Here is a 22,436-nt window from a genome sequence, read left to right as displayed (position 1 = left end):
ATTATTATTAATAAAGCTACATGAAAGCAGTGGCCTTAGGTGTAGCACTGTATCAGCTAGTCTAGCATTGGGTCAGTATACAGTATCTCCTCAATAAACAGATCCTGCAGCAGAGAGCACTGTCCTGGAAAGTCACAGGTTTATCACGTGTGGAGGTGTGGGACTTGTGAGACGGCTCAGCAAGTACAGACTCTTGCTGCCAAGCCCGGTGACCTGAGTTTGATCCCCACGACCCACATGGTAGAAGGCCAGAGCCAGCTCCTCCAGCGAGCGCCAGCCCATTTTCCCCATTAGGATGGTTAGAGTGCGGTGAACCGACTGATGAGGAGCGGTGATGGAGAATTGGCAGAGCAGAACAAAGGGCTGTTTGCTTAGGACCTCTTCAGGGCAGACACTGCCCTCAGATGCCATGAGCAAAGAGTGCTACCTTCGTGGGAGATGGTATTATACACACAGGAGAGAGGCAACCCATGCACACTGTGCTAGAGAGATTACAGATGAGCAAGAAATAACTGAACAGGTTTCGGATCGAGAACGCCAGGTGGGATGCAGCAGGCAGGTCCGGGAGTTAACAGGGACTGTTGGAGTAAGCTTCATTGAGGTGAGATTTGAGCAAAGCCTTGGAAGTGAGGGAGTTAGCCAGGTGCTCCTCTGAGTAGTCAGAGGAGTGGAGGGTACCTCTCTGTTCTTATCAAATCCTCAGATCCTGTTTCCACAACTAAACTGCAAACTCAGAGGCAGGCACTGAAACCAAGACAAAAGTTACCATCATACAACTTTCGGGAGAAGAACCACAAGTTATTGTAATTAATATAATATTTAAAGCCTGATTTTATGAACAAGGATATGTCACTGTCTTCTTTGTCTTGCTCTGTGAGTATTCTCTACTCATTAAATCTTAATAGAGTCCATCAGGAATCCTAATGGCTTCAGACCTTGAAGTTGAGAGGGTGTGATTAAAGGGTGTTCTCAGGGTCCTGACACTGGCATTAGAGAGACTAATTCCACATTGGTGTTTGCAGAGGGAGTAGCTTGGAAGTAAGGCTAACAGTAAAAGATGAAGAAGGAATGGGTTTCAAAATCTCTTCGTAAATTACATTTTTGTTAAGCAGTGATACCTTGCTGACATAGATTATGTTAAATAGTATATTACTATGAAAATAAAATACGGGGCTGGAGAAGTGGCTCAGTGGTTAAGAGCTCTGTCTGCTCTTCTAGAGGTCCTGAGTTCAAATCCCAGCAACTACATGGTGGCTCCCAACCATCTGTAATGAGATCGGATGCCCTCTTCTGGTGTGTCTGAAGACAGCCACAGTGTACTAACATACATAAAATAAATCAATCTTTAAAAAAAAAAAAAAAGAAAGAAAATAAAATATGGGGACTGGAGAGATGGCTCAGTGGTTAAGAGCTCTGACTGCTCTTGCAGAGGTCCTGAGTTCAATTCCCAGTACCCACATGGTGGTTCACAACCATCTGTAATGGGATTGAATACCCTCTTCTGGTGTGTCTGAGGATAGCAACGGTGTGCTCACATGGACTAAGTAAATAAACAAATCTGTAAAAGAAAAATATATATATATTTTGTTGAGATGAAGTGTTGTAACTGTTTACTGTAAGTAATTCATCTGGCTAAGATCTTACTTAGTATTTATCCTTCTTACAGTTCAGAAATAAGTGTGTTTTAAGACCGAAAAGGAAACATGGACCAGATGATGATTGTGAGTCTCTGAACTATAGCTGGGAGCTAGCAAATGATTTCAAAACATCTCTCTACTTGCATAGAATGTGAAAGTTATGAAAGAAGTCTTTTGCCATAGACAAGACAGATGTGGAGTGGTACAGTCCTGTCTCGAGGCATGAGCTCTGAGTTTCAATGTCGCCATAGCCTTGCACAGACCTACCCCTGTTTCCTTTCTTAGGAAGTGTTTTTACTTTGCTTATTTCCAGTGGTTTTAGTGAAGATAGATACACAGGATAGAATACAGATTGACTGGGGTTTTTTTTTTTTTTCAGTTTTGCTTTCAAAAATTAAAAAGTTTCACTTCTAAACTTTAAACTGTGGTTTTGGACCAAGATCACAGGAAAAGGAAGATGAAGCCTGTTAAAAGTGATACTTGTGTTTTTGGGGCTTCCTTAGCAATATGAGAACTTCCCCTTGACCAGGTAAACCAGAGCAAGCACTTTTCTCATGGACCATTTTCAGTGTTGGTGCTCGATAGTACTCTGAGAAGGCTTTTGCGTCCTGATTTGATTTTGCAAGGTGCTAGTTAAGTTGGAGAAATCGGTGACCTTTGAAAAGGGTCCGTATAGCTAACGTTGCTCTCTTTCTCTTGAGTGTCATTGTCTCCCTGGGAGACTCTGAGCTGATGTCTGATGGCCAGGTCCATCCTCTCAGGTGTTTGAGCACATGAATCATACCAGCCCCCACCTTCCAACATTTAATAAAAATAAAATCGGATTAAAATGACTAAGAGTGACTAATGTTTGCATAACCTACTGTATATTCTCGCAGTAATCCTATAAAGGAGGTGGGTCAGATGTATTTTCATCTCTATTTCACTCAAAAGAAACTTGCTTCTGCCTTGGTCGCAGACTGTACACTATCAAGACTTCAATCTCGATCTCCTGGTCTCCCAGTTCCTGCTTGTTTTCTTTATCCTAGGTCTTCTATAAACTGCATCTTTCAATTCATTAGTTACCCTTTAAGTACACCCCTTCACACTTCCTGGTGCGTGGTAAGCTCTGTACACATTGCGGTGAGGCTTGGTAGGCCCGCTCCCCAGCTGGGGGCTGGAGAGTTTCGGGGACTAATGTCTGATTGTGCACACAAGCACCCGTTTGCAGAGGCGTTTCCTCCTGGTTACTCTGTGGTCAGCTCTCTCATTCTCTTGCTTTCCAGTCTCAGCTCGGGCTCAGTTCTTTACTTTCGCAAGCGAGCCTGCTGCTCTCCTCCACCGGACTGGGAGACCCCTTCCTGCCCTGCCGCTTTTTGCCCTCCTTGCTTTGGAACTTTGGCTGTATGGTTACTGTTATGGAAGTTAGTGGGTCCCCTGGACTGGGTTGTCAGTGGGATTATAAATTAAACAAAACACAAAGCATTTTAGACAAACAAAATCCTTATTCTTCATCAAAGAGTACTTGTTTGTCTCTAATGAAAACAGGACCGCCTGAGCAGACTTCCAGTGTGAGCTTGTGAACCAGGGGCTTCTTCTCACCCATGCGTGGACGATTTTTAACATCCAAAACAGGTCTTACTCTCTAGCTTTGTAGTCCTCCTGCCTCCACTTTCTGAGCTGTAGGGTAACAACTGTGTGTTACCATGGCCCGTGCACACTAATACACTGTAAAACTAGCCACTCGTAAAGCTCAGCTGATAACTGTCTACCCTGAGGCAAAGCTGCTTGGGTCTGGGTTCTTCTGCAGGGGTGCTGGTCATGGGCGGGACTGTCTCACAGTAGCTTGTGGATAAGCTGCTTTCTCTTCACCATCTTTTAAAAAAAAAAACAAAAACAAAAACAAACAAACAAAAAAAAACCACATTTAAGTACTGTAGGTTCCTTTTAGAAAACTATGATACAGGAAGAAATTAAAATAGCCTTGTATTCTTAACCATCAGGAAGACATTGTTACATATAAAGACATTCTTATTAAGGACATAGGTCTTCATTAGTTGTCAGTTTGACACAGCCTAGGAGTCCCATATCAGATATACCACGTATCAGATATCTACGTTACAGTAGTAGTTACAGTTACGAAGTAACAACGAAATAATTTTATGTTTTATGTTTGAGGGTCATTGCAACACGAACCGTATTAAAGGGTCACAGCTTTAGGAGGGTTGAGAACCACGGCTCTAGTGTTAGCCGAGTGAGTCTCAATTGGACTGCTTACGTTAGGTTGGCCTGTGGAGTGTCTGTGGGACCTTTGCTTAATTACTGTAGAGTGGTCCAGCCCAGCATCCCACCACAGTCAGATCCTGGGATGCATAAGAAATGTAGCTGTGTGGAGGCCAAGGAACAGGCAGTAATCATTGCTTCTCCATAGTTTCTCTTCAGTTCTCAAGTTCCTGCCTAGACGGCTTTCAATGATTGATTGTAACCTGATTGTAAACCAAATGATTCTTTTCCTCCCCAAATTGTTTTGGTTAGAATATTTAATCACAGTCACAAAAAGCAAACAGGAACAAAGAGACATAGATGGCAGTCTAGACATTGGAACCATTAAAATACAGGTTACAGAGACAGATTTGCATGTCTCTTTTTGGAATGCCCAGCTTTTAGTTTCAGTAAATACACATTTTTACTTCATCATATTTATGATTGTCCACTTTGTGTGTGTGTGTGTGTGTGTGTGTGTGTGTGTGTGTGTGTGTGTGTAAGATACACATCCTGGTATAGCCCAGATTAGCCCTGAACTCCCAATTCTCCTAAGTCTCTCAAGTGCTAAGATTAAAGGCAAAACCACCATGCCATTCTATGGGGTTCCCCCCCCCCAGAAATGTGTGTATTTTTATTTTTCACATTCATGTGTACGTGCCTAGCACCAGAAGAAGACAGAAGAGGGAGTCACATCTCCTAGACCCCGAGTTACAAACAGGTGTGAGCTATCATGCAGGTCCTGGAACCAAAGCCAAGTTCTCTGCTAGATTAGAAATTGCATTTAAACCCTGGGCCATCTCTCTGGCCTCCCTGCTGGTTTTTAATCCGTTATATAGTTCCTTGTTACAAACAAAGTTCTGGTCGGTATCCACAGATCCTTCTTGTGGACCCTCAATTATTCAAGTACATTTTTAGAATCAGATTTTTAAGTTGGTTTGTTTGGTTGGTTGGTTGGTTTTTAGTATGGAATAGAGTTTATTCATTCAGGGCATGGGGAGGGGATTCAAGAGAGTAGTAGAGGTAAGAGGTAGAAAAAGGCAGAGAGGGGGGGGTGAGGGAGTGAGTAGAGAAGTAGAGGACGGCCATGATCACTAAGTATGTGGAGAGAGAGAGAGGAAGGGATGAGAGGACAGAGCAAGGGCAGGAAAGTAAGAGCTTAACTTGCTTTATTATTAGTGAATTTTGACCAATAGTCTCCTAAAAAGCTTGACCCATCAGCAGTGTCTTAAAAGTCCATTATCGTTCCTATTTTAAAAGTTAAACCCTTTTGGCCAGCAAGATCCTCACTGGGTAAAAATGCTGCAGCCAGCTTGACTGAGTCCAGTCGGCAGCACCCACATGTTAGAAGGAGAGCGTCAACCTCATAGACCGTCACTGGACTGTACCTACGCCCCTGTGCACACTAACTGAATACATTCTTCTGAAGTTATTGGATGATCCTCTGAAGCAACTTGCCTTTTAGCAAACTTAGTCTGTATTGGAAAGGATTAGAAGTCTTTTTGGAGACACATAGGTGTCCTTGCAGACTGAGTAGAAGGCTTTAGTTGACTGGAGGTAAAAATCATGATCTCCGGATCTGCGCTGGGTGGGGTCCCAGTGCTGAGAGATGCGGGCATCCCATCCATAAGAACTGTCTCTAGTTGAAGACCGTTTGCTGTCTCTCCCTCTCTCTGGGAACGCACCAACAGTGACACAGCAAACCTGGTGGGATTCCCGGAGGTGTTTTTTGTCTCATAGTGCTTTGTCGTCACGCTCCCCCAGCCCCCACTAACCAGTCTTTTCTTTGGCACTGTGGCTCCTGACTTGGTGTTTTAGGAGCCTTCTCTGTGTGCCAGTGTGTGTCTCTACATCTGTATGTGTTTCTTGGGCTTTTTCTTTGGCTCTTTGATTTTCTGTTCCTTTGGTTTTTTCTATTCAGGTTTGTCCTTTTTAATCTTACTCTTTTTCTTTCTTTCTTTTAGACACTTGTCTTCTAGTGAGAGGAAGCAAGAAAGGAGTCCATTTGAGGAGTGGGAAGAAGCTGAGAGTTGGGGGGGCAGCCATAATCAGTATATTATATGAAAAATGTTTTCAATTAAAAACTTTTTGGGAAAAAAAAAGTGCTCAGATTTTGGCTAGAGGATCCGAGTTTCTCTGCCTAATAATGGGAGAAGCCCTGCAAGTTCAGACTTCTCCCCAGAGAGGATCCTCCTGTCCAGATTGTTCAACTGTGGAGAAGTCCGCACACGTCAGAAAGAATCTCTGGAATTGTCAGATTTGAGGAGGGAGGGAGGGAAAGCCAAAGTATGTGTGAGAGGCTGGATGTGCCAGCGCATGACATCCTCAGACTCAGGAGCAGAGGCAGGGGAATCACTGCAAGTCCAGGGCCAGCTGAGGCTACACCGAGTTCCAAGGCTGCTGGAGCCACAGAGTGAGGTCTCATCTCAAAATAAATAAATAAAACAAAAAAGATTGTGAAATTTTGGCTTAGAATAGAGCCCAGTACACACAAAACCCTGGGTTCAGTCCGCAGCACTGTATACTGAGCCCGGGACACCCCACAGTACCAACAGGCAAGGAGGATCAGAAACTGTTAGCCAGTGAGAGAGGTCGGAGGGTGGAGCTAAACGTTGAAATCCGCAGGAGTGGTGGCAGGTGGGGTGGAGAGAGAATTGCCTGGGTTATTTATTAAGCTGTAGGAGGAAAAGCCTAGAAGTTAGTGGGTAATGGCCACAGGTAACAGAGTGGTGCAGTCTGTCCCGAGCTTCAGACAGTCCTTACCTCTAGTGGGCTTATGATTTGTTAGTGGCAGACACTGACTTCTTGGTGCTGACCATCTTGTCTCCTGTCCTTGAGTGTCAGCATCCATACCCCAGTAATGGCACCTTCCCACCGCCCAGAAAACCTTTTCTGTTGTCTAGTTTGGATGTATTTCCCCCTTGGAAACCCCTTCTCCGATCCTCTGGGCCTGGGCTGAGAACATTCGTGTGCTTTGTAGTGTTCAGGATTCCATACACTGTGGTGTCTTTGCACTCTACTTTCGTGGTGTCCCCCTCCCCCCACACACACATCAGTAAAAACTCCCTGAAGACAGCACAGGTTACATCACTGGTGCCGGTGCCAGTGCCAGTGCCAGTGCCAGTGCCAGTGCCAGTGCCAGTGCCAGGCACATAGCAAGTACTCTGTAGTATTGTGGTATGAATGAACTTGTTAAAAAATAGCGTTCTTAAATGATTGCTCATAGATCGTTAAAGCCTGAGGTTCAATTAGTTACTTCTTCTGTGAATAAACCTGCTACTACTCCTTTTTTTATAACTCCTAGATGCTATGTTGCTAATTTTTATAGTGTAATTCCAGTCCTCATATCTGATGCCTTTAAACCTGACCCTACCAAATACTTTCTGGACATCAAGAATCTTATTGAATTTTGAGACTCCTGTTTTCCAGTTATTTTTAAAAAAAATGGAAGAAGTGAGGTCAAAGCCTTCAGCTGGCTACATGAAGTTTTGTAATGCTAAAAGTATGCAAGGAGAACGTTACTGTGCAGTGAGATGCGGTACCTAATGTAAAGACGAGCAAAGCCGTTTATTAAGAATCTATCTTTCCCATCTAATAATCTGAGTAGCCATCCTGTAAGAATTAACTAAGATGTCTAACTACACTAATTACATTGTATAATTACATTGTATTGGACTTCTGGGTGCTTACCATACCCGTCTGCTTGTTATACCAAACAACCTACTAAAATAGGAATTAATATGTTAAGAGTGTTGTAGGAATTTATTTCATTTTGCAAACAGTACAAAATCTTCAAATTCTGTGTGTTAGTTTAAAAAGCAGTATACTGGGAGATAACTTGTTAGAGGGGAGTGGTGGACTTTAAAATTCATATTCCAAAATCCAGCACTGTTTTGATTATATTATGAAATTACATAGTTAAGTTTCTGGAAGATCACTTGACTTGAATGGAATCTGAAAAGTCTCTCTGTGTGTGAGCATGTGCAGTTCCCCCCCCCCCCAAGCCTCTTTGCCTTTCATTATAAAAGAGCCTGGTACTGCTTTCTGTTTTAAAAATTCAGCTGGAAAATTACAGAGTACAAACATTTGCCCCTCAGTTCTTTCCTTCAGAGACAACAGAAATATGTCTCCCGGTCCAAGCTGACATTTGAATATCTCTGTCAGTGGGAGTTAGATTTGTGGCTCTTTGCTTTTACTTCTGTAACTACGTAAACTCGGGCTTCTACACAGTGCAATAGAATTTTAAAATACCATCTCGAGTTTCCCTGTTGGTTTTCACATTTTCCAAAGCTGTTTCTTTCTGAGCCACTCTGGGGGAGAAAGAAAGGAGTCCTTGGGCGTAACGTTTTTCATTTTAGTTATTAAGTTGAAACAGTATGTTTATATTGGTAGGAACTGTCAGGTCCAAGTGAAACGCCATCCCCTCAAGCCCTCAAAGGCAGTCCAAATATCCTGAAGTGAACACAGCCTGGGTACAGGAGCGTTTCCTGGGATTAGATAGAAGCCAGCATTCCTCCGGAAGGTGCGGAACTAGTTCTCTACCAAAAGATTTATCTCCCTTTTCTCTGGCGGAAGGGTCTACGGCTGGCTACCCGTAGTGCCTATCAGCATATCAAAGCCCATGCTGCCCTTCAGTCTCCTTCCGCAGCGAGAGCACCTGTCAACACACTTCAGGGTCCGGGCCGGCATCCTAGCCCTGCTCACCTCCTCCCTACCCTAAGCTCCCTCCAGCTCACGTGCTTCCCCCTCCACAGCCCATCCTTCTCATTCTCCACCCACCCCGCCCCCTTACTCTGCTCTGCTTCTCTCATTATCCTCTTTATCCCTGCGGATTGCCCTCTCCTGTAGACGGCCCTGGCCATGGCCAGTCTATGCTTTGTCCCTGCTCTGGACTCTGACTGTTGTCTGTCTGTCTCTGTCTGTTCCCCCCTCCTTCTCCCTCTCCCTCCCTCCCTCACGTGCCTCTGACTGTTTCCCTCTCTCTCTCTCCCTTTCTCTACTCTTCCACGTGACTGTTTTCTCTCTGTCTCTCTCTGTGTGTCTGCCTGTCTCTGTCTCTCTGTCTCTTTCTCATCTATTATAAAAACCTCACATTAATCATACCAAGGAGCAGCCATGTCATTAGTTTATACAGTAAAAATTGATATATCTGAACAGATATATTCTTTAAAAAATAATTCTTGAAAGTGTCTTATTAGATGAGTTAATCTTTGTGCATTTTTATAGTTACAGAAAGGTCCGACAGTACATAGAATGTATTTATCTATCCTAACCTGTATACAAGTTCACCTTGTTTCATTGTCTTGCATTTGTGTGGTATGTTTGTATCCCTTCGTTTAAGTAAAGGTTTGCTCCTAGCGAAGCATTTCACATGCTTTTGACACACATGATGATGTACTTCCAACACTGCAGCCTCATAAAGAACTCTGGCTGCCCCAGAATCCCCTGCATGGCGTCCATTTCTTCTCTTGTTAACCACTGATAACATCCTTTCCTTTGGCCTTTGTTGTGGTTGGTTGGGTTTGGTATGGAGGTTGTGGTTATGGTTGTAGTTGTTTTTCCCATTTCCGAAGCTTTGCTGCTTCTTACAATGTAGGTGGGATTATATCTATACCTTATTGTTTTTATACAGATAGCGTCTTCAGATTGACGGCTTCAGTTTACACTGTGTGTAAGGCCCTTCCATCTGTGCTCATGGCTAATTGGCTCCAGTCTTTATTTCCAGTAGATGAACTATAGTGACCCGTTTGTCTATTGAGAGACATCATGAATGTCACCTGTCTTATTGTATTATGGATTGACTGTTGTAAACATTTGTACGCAGAAGTAAGTTTTCCGTTCTGTTGAGTACATGTCTAGGAGCAGACATTGTGGACGCTCAGACCGTCTAGGAGCAGACATTGTGGACGCTCGGACCGTCTAGGAGCAGACATTGTGGACACTCAGACCGTTTAGCTTTGTAAGAAACAGACAAGTGTTCAGTGTCCGTGTCTCTGCATGTGCACTCTTAAAGTCAGTCTAATCCGGGCTGGAGAGCTGGCTCAGCACTTAAGAGCACTGGCTGTTCTTCAAGAGGACTTGGATTTGATTCCCAGAACCCACATGGCAGCTCACAGCTACATGTCAGTCTAGTTCCAGAGGATCTGAATCCCTCTTCTCACATCTGCGAGCACCAGGCCTGTGGATGGTAGAAGCCATACATGAGGCAAACACCCATGCACAGAAAATAAAAATAAATCTTTAAAAAAGACCCAACCTAATCCAAAGCCTGGAAGCATGCACTCTAAACTGTCAGCAGTAGTTACCTTAGGAAAATGAGAAAGGAGTTTTGCTGACATTTTAATTTTTTTTTACAACAAAATCTACTCTATGATATAGTTTTATAGCCTTTTTGCCAAAAAAGTTTTTTAGTTTGTGAAAATAAAAATAATAATGAATCAACAAAAGCAAAACTAAAGTGGTTCAGTCTTTTCGGTCTTATAACATGTCCTAGCAACACACAGGCAGTTAGAGCACTGTATTCTCCGCATTCGCAGGATTGATAGAGCCCCTTCCACATGTCGGTCTCGGGGTAACTAGTGTGATGGGAATTGTGTCAGGCAGCGTCTCCTGGGTCTCTGACCTGAGACTTACGCCTTGACTTACTTACGGCTTGACTGCCTTCTGTGGCTCTTACTAGTGGCTCTCCATGTTCTCTGCTGCCTTTATCCTTCCGCCCTTCTTCCCAGCAAGGAACTTCCACTCTGTCCCTAGTTGTTTCCCTGTTTTCTATAGAATTCTAGTGAAGGGCTTAAAAGGTCTAGACAAAGAGGGAAGTCAGGAAAGGAGCCGGCTTGCAAGCACACAAGCGCTCAGTCCTCTCTTTGCTATAGGCTGATGAGAAAAGAATTTAGTCTGGATTTTATCCATCCTTCAAGGTGAATTTCACACATGTTAGAAGGTTTCTAGCCGTGGGTGTGTGTGTGTGTGTGTGTGTGTGTGTGTGTTTGTGTGTTTTCCAGTATATTTAAAAGACTCTTCTGTGGAAAAACTTTAATGTATAATACATCAAATTCTGTGACATTAAAAATTGCCACAAATACCTGGAAATGTGGCCTGTCTAGCATGCATTTATCCACACTGTACCTGCATCAGGAAATGAATAAATAAAATCTCATAGAAACCGTCAATTCAGTGTGAAAGATTATTATGTCAGTGGATTTTTTTTTCAATTAAAGTCGTCAGTGTTAAATATTGTACAATTAAGTACTTTTATCAAGTACCTGATACAGTTGAAAAGGAAAGGGGGACCCTGTTCTGAGAGGAACCTCATCACCTGGTGTGATCAGCACAGTCATTTGACTTTCTGAGCTGAATCTTTTTATAATTAATTAAATAACATGTGAAGGATTCCAAAAACCATAAAGCAATCCAGGTGTAGCAATTGTCATTGTGGACTCTTTGTTCTAAAACACACATTATAATCCACTGGGTAAGAATCACAGAAGTTCAATTAATTGCTGATCGGCATGTGTTTCCTGTGTCATCTCACTGGCCTGTGGACAGCTCAGTATACACAAACCAGTCTTCCTACAACTAGCACAGATTAAAATGCTGAACTGTAGCAAGAGCTACAAGACCTGAAGTTAATGGGTAGTTCTTCTATTCAAGGGTAAAAAGAGAGTGTTAGGAAGGTTGTGAAACTTCTCTGTTCCCCGTTTTTCCTAAGTGTGTTCAAGGTTTGAGGAGTAGTAACTACGAATGGGGAATGAAAGAATTTTCTTAGTCCAGCTCAGGAGGACTGTGTGAGCTCATCATGTGTCACTGGAACTTCCGTCGTGGACAGTGATAGTTGTCTTCTCGTCTGTTTGTCTGTCTTTCCTGTTTTCCACAGTGCTCTCTCAGGCACGGGGTCTTCCTTTGTAACAGTCTTTCCTGCATCTTTGTTCTCTGTGTCCCTTTTCTTTCTCTTAGTTCTCTGGTGTGATTTACTCAATCCAGCAAATTACCAAAGTCATTCTTGCCTCTTTGATTGAGTAGTACCTATTCTTATGCCAAAAGTTGACATTTAAATCTAATAATAAAGGTAAAGAGGTTACCAGTAATTGAATTTAATTTTCACATGTGGAATACAACTGGTCACAGTGAAAATGAGATCTGATGTTAATCATGAGAATATAATGTTTTTATGCTGTTTTAACAGTTTGTGTGAACAGCAGCTTTAAGTTCGTGAACTTTGACATGAAATTCTATAATGTTAGAAACCATTTAGGAGACATAATTTAAATAGTGAAAAGATGTACAGAATCAGTAAGGATGTACAGCATCTGTGATGTTTACTGTATGGGATGTTTTAGAATGGCCACCTCGGAGTGTGATTAGCAGGTAGGAAATATTTTTAAAGCAATACGGATTTGTATCTACACTAGCTCTCGGTAGCAGGCACACACCACTGAGGTGATGAGAAGACAAATTCAGGTTTTTCAGATCAGCATGTATGTTATATACCATCCCACATTTAAGGACAAAGTGTACTTTTATGTGTCAAACAGTTTGGTTTTTTTAATTTTTTTATTGGTTATTTTTTTTTATTTACATTTCAAATGTTAGCCCCTTCCCAGTTTCCCCTCCACAAACCCCTTATCCTACCCCCCTCATCCCTGCTTCTTTGAGGGTGCTCGCCCACCCACCCACCCGCCTACTCCCTCCCACCTCCCCGCTCTAGCATTCCTCTATACTGGGGCATTGAGGCTTCACAGGACCAAGGGCCACCCCTCCCATTGATGCCAGATAAGGCCATCCTCTGCTACATATGCAGCTGGAGCCATGGAGCCTTCCATGTGCTCTCTTTGGTCAGTAGTTTAGTCCCTGGGAGCTCTGGTTGGTTGATGCTGTTGTTCTTCCTATGGGGTTACAAACCACTTCAGCTCCTTCATTCCTTCTCCTAACTCCTCCATTGGGGTCCCCAGGCTTAGTCCAATGGTTGGCTGTGTACATCCACATCCGTATCAGTAAGGCTCTGGCATAGCCTCTCAGGAGACAGCTATATCAGGCTCCTGTCAGCAAACACTTTGAAGTATCAGCAATACTGTCTGGGTTTGGTGTCTGAAGATGGGATGGATCCCCAGGTGGGGCAGTCTCTGAATGACCTTTCCTTCAGTCTCTGCTCTACTCTTTGTCCTGTATTTTCCTTTAGACAGGAGACATTCTGGGTTAAAATTTTTGAGAAAGGTGGGTAGCCCCATCCCTCAACTGTGGGCTGTACCAAACATTGGATATGGTCTCTACAGGTTCTCTCTCTTCTTTGTTGGGAATATCAGCTAATGTCATCCCCATTGGGTCCTGGGAGCCTCTTGCTTTCCTGGTGTCTGGGACTTTCTGTTGGCTACCCTCAGTTCCCCATCCCCCATTGCTACACACCTTTGTTCAGTTTCCTGACTCTCTACATCTCCCCTGTCTCCTCTCAAACCTGATCCCACCCCCCCCTTTTTCTCTCCCCCTCCTTTTTTCTTCCCAAGTCCCTTCTTCCCTCAACCTCCCGTGATTATTTTCTAAGTAGGACTGAGGTATCCACACTTTGGTCTTCCTTCTCCTTGAGCTTCATGAGTCTGTGAATTATATCTTGGATATTCCAAGCTTTTTGCCTACTATTCACTCAGTTATCAATGAGTGCATACCATGTGTGTTCTTTTGTGATTGGGTTACCTCACTCAGCATGATATTTTCTAGTTCCATCCATTTGCCTGTGAATTTCATGAAGTCATTGTTTTTGATAGCTGAGTAATATTCCATTGTGTAGATGTACCACATTTTCTGTATCCATTCCTCTGTTGAAGGACATCTGGGTTCTTTCCAGCTTCTGGCTATTATAAATAAGGCTACGATGAACATAGCGGAGCACGTGTCTTTTGTTATATGTTGGAGCATCTTTTGGGTATATGCCCAAGAGAGGTATAGCTGGGTCCTCAGGTAGCACCATGTCCAATTTTCTAAGGAACCTCCAGACTGATTTCCAGAGTGTCAAAACAGTTTTTAGAATAACGTGGAAGCACAGATATTTTAAGTCCACATACCATTTAAGCTAAGAATTCTCTGTCTAGGTTACTTTATTGATAAGCTGATTCATGCTAAAATATTTGAAGGGATATTCATTGTAGCACTAATTACAGTTTGACCATGACCACTATAAATAGTGGTTTTTCTTCTCAGGATTTGTATGAAGGACATGATCAAAGCTCTGGGTAGATAAAAAGCTATGGTGGATATTCCTTCGGCAGTATTTGCAGAATGTTAAAATCCTAGATATGCAGTAGTAGTAAGTTATATAAATTGTATTGTCTAGGTAGAAGATTGCAGCATTGCAAATGTTGTAAAGACAGTAAGGGGATCATCGTCACCACACACACGTATGCACAGTCATATTGTGTAGATCGGGAGGGGGACGCACGGCAAAGGTTGCTTTCTCCGGGTATTTAAATATGAATCATTCAGGGGTTTTGTTTTTTTTTTTTATTTAGTGGCTTGTGGTTGTGATTATAGTATAAAATGAATATGAAGGGCTTGTTTTTGTGGTTTTGGCCAAATGGAAATTGTATTTGTTTATTCATTTATTAAAATGCTCATCGCTCTATGCAGACAGCCTGGTCTCAGTCCTGAGTTCAAGTGATCCGCATCTGCCTCCCAGTAGTCAGGGCTACAGGCTGGTGCCCTGGTGCCCAGCTCATTCCTTCGTTATTTAAACTGATAGGTGATAATTTTATATATTTAAGAGGTTAGGACTGACAGGTGGATACAGTGTATATGCGTAGGTCAGGGTAAGCCTATCTGTCACTTGAAACATTTGTCATTTGTTTGTTAATGTACAGCACATAATTACCTGTAGTCCTGTATTATACAATAGAATGCCAGATGTATTTCCTAATCTAGCTATGCTTTTTTCTTTCCTTTTACTGAGAAAATAAACCACGTATAAAGAAAAAATATTGTAGGAAATAATACTAAAAGAGATGGGACTAAAGTAATTTTTAAAAAAGATTTTTATGTCTTTTCTATATTCTTAAATAGGTAAATGAGTATATTCATTTTACTGTAAAGAGTTTGATGTTTTGTTAAAAGCATGGTTGATAGGCAACTTATTAGCTTAGTACCTAATAATATTTATACAACTAACAAACTTGAATTTTTCTATTTTCGTTTTTAGGCCAGAAATGTACATACAGGAGAATTAGCTGCAGTAAAAATCATCAAATTGGAGCCTGGTATGTATTTATGTAATGTCTATGTGTATGTTGCTAGGGATTAAACCCTACCTTCTGTGGGCTTGTATTAAAATACTTTATACATTTTTATCAGTGTTTGATATAGTTATAAGACATGAATATTCTGTGTTTCTTCCCTTTTTTCTTCTTCCTAAAATAAGTATGTGTTCCAGATCAATAGAATATTTCTAATATGATCATATTAAATTATATCACACATTAAATTTCTAGATAATCACAATTATGTGACAGTTTTGTTGCTAAAGGAGATTTAATTTGAAATGTACATGTTCAAAAGTCTTAAGTTGCATCGGTTCACAGCAACAAAGTAATTTTCTATTGCAATCATAGTGAACATTTTAACTCCATCTTTAGCTGTTAAAAAGGTGCAATTGTGCGGCTGGAGAGATGGCTCAGCGGTTAAGAGCACTGACTACTCTTCCAGAAGTCGCGAGTTCAATTCCCAGCAACCACATGGTGGTTCACAACCATCTGTAATGAGATCTGATGCCCTCTTCTAGTGTGTCTGCAGACAGTGACAGTGTATTCATAGAAATAATAAATAAATAAATCTTTGAAAAAAAAAAAAAAGGTGCAATTGGGGACTGGAGAGATGGGTCAGTGCTTAAGAGCACTGACCGCTCTTCTAGAGGTCCTGAGTTCAATCCCAGCAACCACGTGGTGGTTCACAACCATCTGTAATGGGATCCAATGCCCTCTTCTGATATGCACCATGTATGCACACAAAACACTCATGAATAATTTTTTTAAAAAAATAATGCAATTAGAACTCACACACACAGTCCTAATTATATTCTGGGGGACACTAAATAAAACCAAAGCTAGCAAATGAGAGAAAGACTATAGGGCTGCTAGGAGGGCTGGGGAATGAGAGGGGTGGGCGAGAATGACCAGACTGCACAGCTTACTGTATGAAATGAGAAAGAAAAAAGTTTACTACTAAATATGAATTTAAAACTCACTTAGGGAAGCGTCTGTGACTTTGCAAAGGACAAGTCAGTTAATATTAAGATAATGATACTGTGTATATAAGCTATTCCCTGATTGCTTTAGTTTTCATAAATCCAATCTCAGCTCAATGCTTATTTGAACAGCACTTCACATTTTAGGAGATTATTTTAAAACACACTGAGATACTTGTTTTGAAAACAAAGACCACATAAAACCCAGCCAGTTCCTGAAGGTGTCTAGTGACAGGAACAGTAGTTAGACCTGGGAGGTGGTGGTCTGCTCATTTCCTGGTTTATAAACTGAGGCATGTGTGACAGTGTGTGGTTATTATCACGAGCGATTCTTCATCTGAGTGGCTTCCATATTTTGGATACATTTTTAGGTCATTATTTGTATTATTTCAATTGACAGAGATACTTGGAAATACTATATTTTGGAACAGTTGATAATGAAGTTTTCCCATATGACACAATGCCTTTTCTTGACACAATAACAAATTGTAATATTTCAGAATAACTTTACTATCCCAAATGATAAGTAGAGACTGATCTCCAAAATGTCACCAACTAAATAGATGGGTCTGTGAACAAACTTCCCTGGAGGAGCTGTTTGAGTCAACGTCTCATGCTGGGTCCAGGAGGCCAGGCTGGGCTCCAAGAGGAAGCACAGATATTTATCCCTTTGCTGCCCACGGGAAGAGCATAGGGCCTGTACTGACTGGTTTACTCGTACATGGCTTACTTTTGATTATAACTCACCTTATACATTTTAAAAATCTGCAGCTCTCATTCACCGGTAAACAAAGAGTATAGAAAAATGATTCAGAAAAAAAGACAAGATCAAAGCTAAGGAGGTGCCTCACTAGGTAAATTACTTGCCTTGAACGTGTAAGGACTGGTGTTTGGTCCCCCAGCACCCTCAAATGCTGGGTGGGTGTGGAGGCCTTCCTGTGGTGCCAACACTAGGGAGACAGAACAGACCCCAGAGCAATCTGGCTAGCTCGATTCTGTTCGCTAAACTCTGTTCAAATGAGAGACCCTGCCTCCATGTATGAGGTAAGAAGCCATCAAAAAGGATTCCCACTGTCAGTCTCTGACCTGCATACATGCATACTCACACACATATGCACACCAGGAAAAAGAGAACTGTACCGTGTATGATATTGTTTAGCTTAGTGGTTAAATGTTGGGTAATAAATTAAGACTCTTTGAAAGGTTGAAAGTCTTACTTCCTTGTTTTATAAAAACCATTGGTTTCCTATTAGAGGTCATTCCGAAAGAGTAAGTAATATTTAACTCTCCTTCACAAAGAGAACAGGTTTTGGTAAACATTGATGATGTAACACTAGTGTTTCACCATTTTGTTTATATTTGTGAATGTATGATGTGTATGAGTGTATGTGTGTATCTGTTGTTGCCTGTGTCTGTGTGTGTCTGAGTAGGTCAGAGGACAACCTTGCGTCTCTGTTCACTTCCACATACACTAAAGCACTCTCCCTGGAGCTTCTGGGGAGTCTCTGTTCCCACCTTCCATCTCGCTGTAGCACTGGAATTGTGTAGACATGTAACCACACTTAGCCTTGTAAGGGCTCTGGGGATCTGAACTCAGGTCCTCAGACTTGTACAGCAAACACTTTACCCAATGAGCTGTCTATCTCCTCAATATCTGACCATTTTTTAAAACTTTTTACTGATTCTTTGCGAATTTCACATCATGTACCCCCATTCTTCCATGTTGTCCTCTGCTCTTGCAGCCTCCTCCCAAAAAGAATGTTTGGGGTGTTTTGTTTTGTTTTGTTTTGTTTTGTTTTGTTTTGTTTTGTTTTTTTAATAATCTCACTGTGGAAGCTGCAGTCTGTCATGTAGCATGCCCTTTTGTCCACACGCCTTTACTTGCAAATCTTCATTGCAGTGAGTCATTGGTCTGGCTGGAGGCCTCTGGCGACTGCTACACTGTTAATACTGGATCCTCACCGGGACTCCTCTCAGATGCTCGGCAGCTGACAGGTCTCTGGGTGTCCTCAGGCATCCTGCCGTGCTTCTCTGCGTCGGCCATTTTTCTAGATGGTTGATCTGTGTCGCCTGCTCTGCCTGCCCTCTGTCAGTTATTAATTATTGTTATTATTAAAACTAATTTTTTAGATGTTGCCTGCGCTTTGAGCTTAGTAACTTAGTAACCTTGTGAATTCTGTGTCCTTATTTTTGCACTAGGCTTCAGGTATTTTCTTTGTCTGCATAAAGACAGTCTTCCTTTCTCTGTTCTCTTCTCTCCCTCTTTATTATATGTTTTTGGTTGTTTTGTTGTTGTTGTTGTTTTGGTCTTTTGAGACAGGGTTTCTCTGTGTAGTCCAGGCCGTCCTGGACCAGGCTGGTCTTGAACTCAGAGATCTGACTGTCTCCGTCTCTGAGTGCTGGGATTAAAGGTTTGCACCACCACCGCCTGGCAGATAATTGTGTTTTAAAATTAGCTGAACTATCTTACGGTTTCCCCTTCCACATGTAAGTTTGTTCTCCACCAGGACGCTTTTGTTCTAAACAGCAGCAAGCTTCAGGCGGGCCTTGTGAGCCTTGTGAGCCTTGTGGTTGGTTTCAAATTGCTGAACAGTTTTTCCAACTGTAACTATAATTTTTTTTTTATTGGCAAATTTGAGGTGTATTAGTTGGGTTTATATCTTGATACAGTGGTCTTTGCTCTGTATTCCAAGTTCAGTAACATCCTGGTTTTGAGTAATATACCTTTACATTGTCTATTAAAATCTCGTTTTTTTTCAAATTTTATTTATTTATTCATTCATTCACTCGTTTTTCAATAACATTAAATCTCTTTGTTTTTCTTCTGGAGACAGGGGTCTCAGTTATTAGCCAAGGTGACCTCAAACTTTTAGGCTCAGGCAGTCTTCCTGCCTCAGCTTCCCGAGCAGTTGCAACAGCAATTTGCCACGGCTGTGCCTGGCTGTAGAGAGGAGCGCCTCAAACCTCCTACACAGTTTTGTCTCTGGCAGTCCCACCGAGCTGATGCCGTTTTGATGGTTTTGGCATGCACACACGTTACAGGTACTGGTGGCTTTGGCTCCAGGCTTCCACATTATAGGATGGTGCGTCCAGTATTGCGTATTAAGCATTAAGGACTGCCGAAGTGTTGATTGGACTGTGTGTTGGGCTCTGCCCATTTCACCTTGTCTTTGACATTGTCTGTTTATTGTGTCTTTTGTAGTGTCAGTTCGCTCATGAGTCACGACCATATCATTTCTTAGCAGCTGTTTGTTGACTCTTAGTGCATGAGAGAGCCATTCAGAATGTAGGAATGGGGAAGATAACAGGAGGGCATAGGACTTGAGTGTGTATTTTACAGGAAGAGGCAGAGCAAAGGAATTAATGCATGATGCCGTGGTTGCTTACTAATGCTTATTTGGTAAGTGGCTTGTTGTTTCCCTCATGTGCTCTGTCCTCAGTACTCCTAGTGCTTCTGGTGCTCCCAGTGCTGTCCTCAGATATCCACTCCTGGTGCTCCCAGTGCTGTCCTCAGATATCCACTCCTGGTGCTCCCAGTGCTGTCATCAGATATCTACTTTTAGTGTTCCCAGCACTCTGTCCTCCCAGTATTGTGCCCTCAGACTTCTACTCCTCCCAGTGCTCTCCTTACCCTGACTTTAACCTTGATGAGTGTTTTAGTTAGTGTTTTACTGCTGTGAACAGACATCATGAGCAAGCCTTATAAGGACAACATTTAATTGGGGCTGGCTTACAGGTTCAGAGGTTTAGTCCATTATCATCAAGGCAGGAGTATGACAGCATCCAGACGGGCATGGTACAGAAGGAGCTGAGAGTTCTACATCTTCACCCGAAGGCTGCTAGTGGAAGACCCTCTTCCAGGCAGCTAGGGCTAGGGTGACACCCGCAGTGACACACCTACACCAGCAAGGCCACACCTCCTAATAGTGCCACTCCTTGGCCCAAGCATATACAAACCATTACAGTGAGTTATGGTAGTGCCAACTCCCCTTCTGTGTTGCCTATCCCAGTGAGCCAGCCTAGCATTTTGTACTTTAATACTTAAGTCATTGGGTCTTTTGCTTGTTTCTTTGGTTTTGCTTTTTTGTTGTTTATTTATTTTAGGCAGTTCACCTAGAAAAATTAGAATTTGTTTATTTTATAAACTAATCTGAACCTTTCCCTTTATAATAGATGAGTCCATTAATATATTCAATACGTTGTTTGATCTCACTTCACCTGTTTGTTTCTCAAAACAGGCTTTCTCTATGTAGCCCTGACTGTCCTGGAACTCACTCTGTAGACCAGGGTAACCTCAAACTCAGAGATCTGCCTGCCTCTTCTTTCTGGCTCTTGTTTTGTTCTTAATCTTTCCTTCCCGGTACATTTTTTTAAAACTGCACATGACTTTAATAAAATTTACCAAAGTAAAATATACAATAAGCAACAGGGACCAAAGGGTTCCCAGAAATAACTTCATGGTAAGTAGAGTTGGGCAAAGTCAGGGACAACAGATTTGATAAACAACACAGTATTTAGGGGAATGTCAAATCTTGAGAGGCCTTGAACCCAGAACTAGTCCTGGGATACAATATTTGTGTCTACATGGATCTTCAAAGCTGTAGCTTTTGAGGGAGCTTGAGTGGCTGCTGGCTCTGTGAAGGTGACAGAGTGTTACAGCTTTGGCTAGGGCTCCGTCTTATCTCTGGAGCGGAGTCTGATGAGTCTTGAACCACTACAGATAGGTCCATGGCTTTTGTTGTTGGAAATGGGCCAGTGGTTGCTGTAGTCTGGGTATGGGCAGCCACCACCACACCCAGAATATTCCCCAGGTCTGATCAAGACTGGAGAAGGGATGAGAAGATACCAGAGGAGCTGGGTTGAAGAAGGGAGCCAACATCTGTGAGGCTTGGGGACATAGGATCACCAGTGGCCCCAGCATTAGTGAAGACATGACCTCCTGTGCTGGTGCAGTGTGCATGGGCTCTCCCACCTCGATTCCCAGGTGTGCTTAGACATTCTTTGGAATGCTCCCAGAAGTATCTAGACCTCTGGTTCTTAAACCATATCTGGATCTGGTATCCATCACACAAATGCTGTGTTCCAACTCTTTGCATTGCTTGAAGGAAAGATACATGGACTTTTTGAAGAAGAATTCTTCCACCTTACTCTTTTGTTCTGGGCTATACCTGGTGCACCCTCTCCACTCCCAGGAGCATTTCAGGGACCTTGTGGCCTTGGAAGAACCTGAGGAGCCACAAGTGGAGCTAAGGGACGGGGCGAACCTGAAAGCCTGGGTTCACTGGGGATCCTGGAGGCATTTGTAGACATTCACGTAATGGGAGGTTTGTGGCACTTGGAGACAATGAGGCACTGGCTCGAGGCAGTTGAAGATCTGGAAACATTGGAGGTGCAGAGGTCCAATATGTAAGCAGAATTGTTGGGGAGCACCCTGCATTGGAAAGCCTGGAAGTCTGTATGCTCCTACATCTCGGCACACTTTGTTCTGGTGTTTGAGGACTTAAATCACCTCTGATTATTGGGCCTTCCCTTCCCACTCGCTCTGTAAGTTTTGTTGGTTTTTTTTAATTAATTTATTTTTTGTTATGAGTACACTGTAGCTGTCTTCAGACACACCAGAAAGGGGCAGCAGATCCCATTACAGATGGTTGTGAGCCACCATGTGTGCTGGGAATTGAACTCAGGACCTCGGAAAGAGCAGTCAGTGCTCTTAATTGCTGAGCCATCTCTCCAGGGCCCACCTCCCCACCCCCCGTAAGTTTTTTAATGGCCTGGAATTTCTTTTATTTCTGCTGTTGATAATTTGGAAGAAACATAACCTAGTTTTATCAGAGAGCGGTCTATGAAGTTTTGGATAACAGGCTTAAATTTGGACAACATTATTAAGAAATAGCCTGTGTAGTAATGCACACCTTTAATCCTAGCACTCCAGAAGCAAGGCAGGCAGATCTCCGAGTTCAAGGCCAGTGTGGTCTATAACATGAGTTCCAGGAATGCCAGGACTACAGAGAAACCCTGTCTCAAAACAGCAAGTTAAAAAACAAAGCAAACAGAAAAGGAGTTGAGCAGAGGCATGGAGAGATGGTCCATGGTGGAAAGCCTGGCATTCTCACAACCATTGGTAACTCCAGCTCCAGAGGATCCAGTGTTTCCTTCTGGCCTTCATGAACACAGCATTCATATGGCGCACATACATGCATACATACATACAAGCAGAACACCCATGCATATACGATAAATTTAAAGTCTTTCTTTAGAAATATTTATCATCTTTGTAACCTATGTATAAGCGTAATAACCAGTTATCCAGATGTAGTTTTCTACTTATCTTGGTTCAG

At 42.5% G+C, this 22,436-nt stretch overlaps 1 protein-coding gene across 1 annotated transcript in view; it reads left to right on the top strand.

Annotated features, from left to right (window-relative positions):
* The window catches only part of Map4k5 (mitogen-activated protein kinase kinase kinase kinase 5), a 92,508-nt gene that overhangs the window by 5,601 nt on the left and 64,471 nt on the right, over positions 1 to 22,436 (top strand). Inside the window, exon 2 of the mRNA XM_032907869.1 lies at positions 15,058 to 15,115. Coding sequence (XP_032763760.1) covers positions 15,058 to 15,115 — 58 coding nt within the window. The remainder of the gene's footprint in view (positions 1 to 15,057; positions 15,116 to 22,436) is intronic.

The sequence above is a fragment of the Rattus rattus genome, chromosome 7 (assembly GCF_011064425.1).
Source record: "Rattus rattus isolate New Zealand chromosome 7, Rrattus_CSIRO_v1, whole genome shotgun sequence".
Lineage (NCBI taxonomy): Eukaryota > Metazoa > Chordata > Mammalia > Rodentia > Muridae > Rattus > Rattus rattus.
Note: the sequence above shows the minus strand (reverse complement) of the source record. Positions and strands in the feature narration are given on the sequence as shown.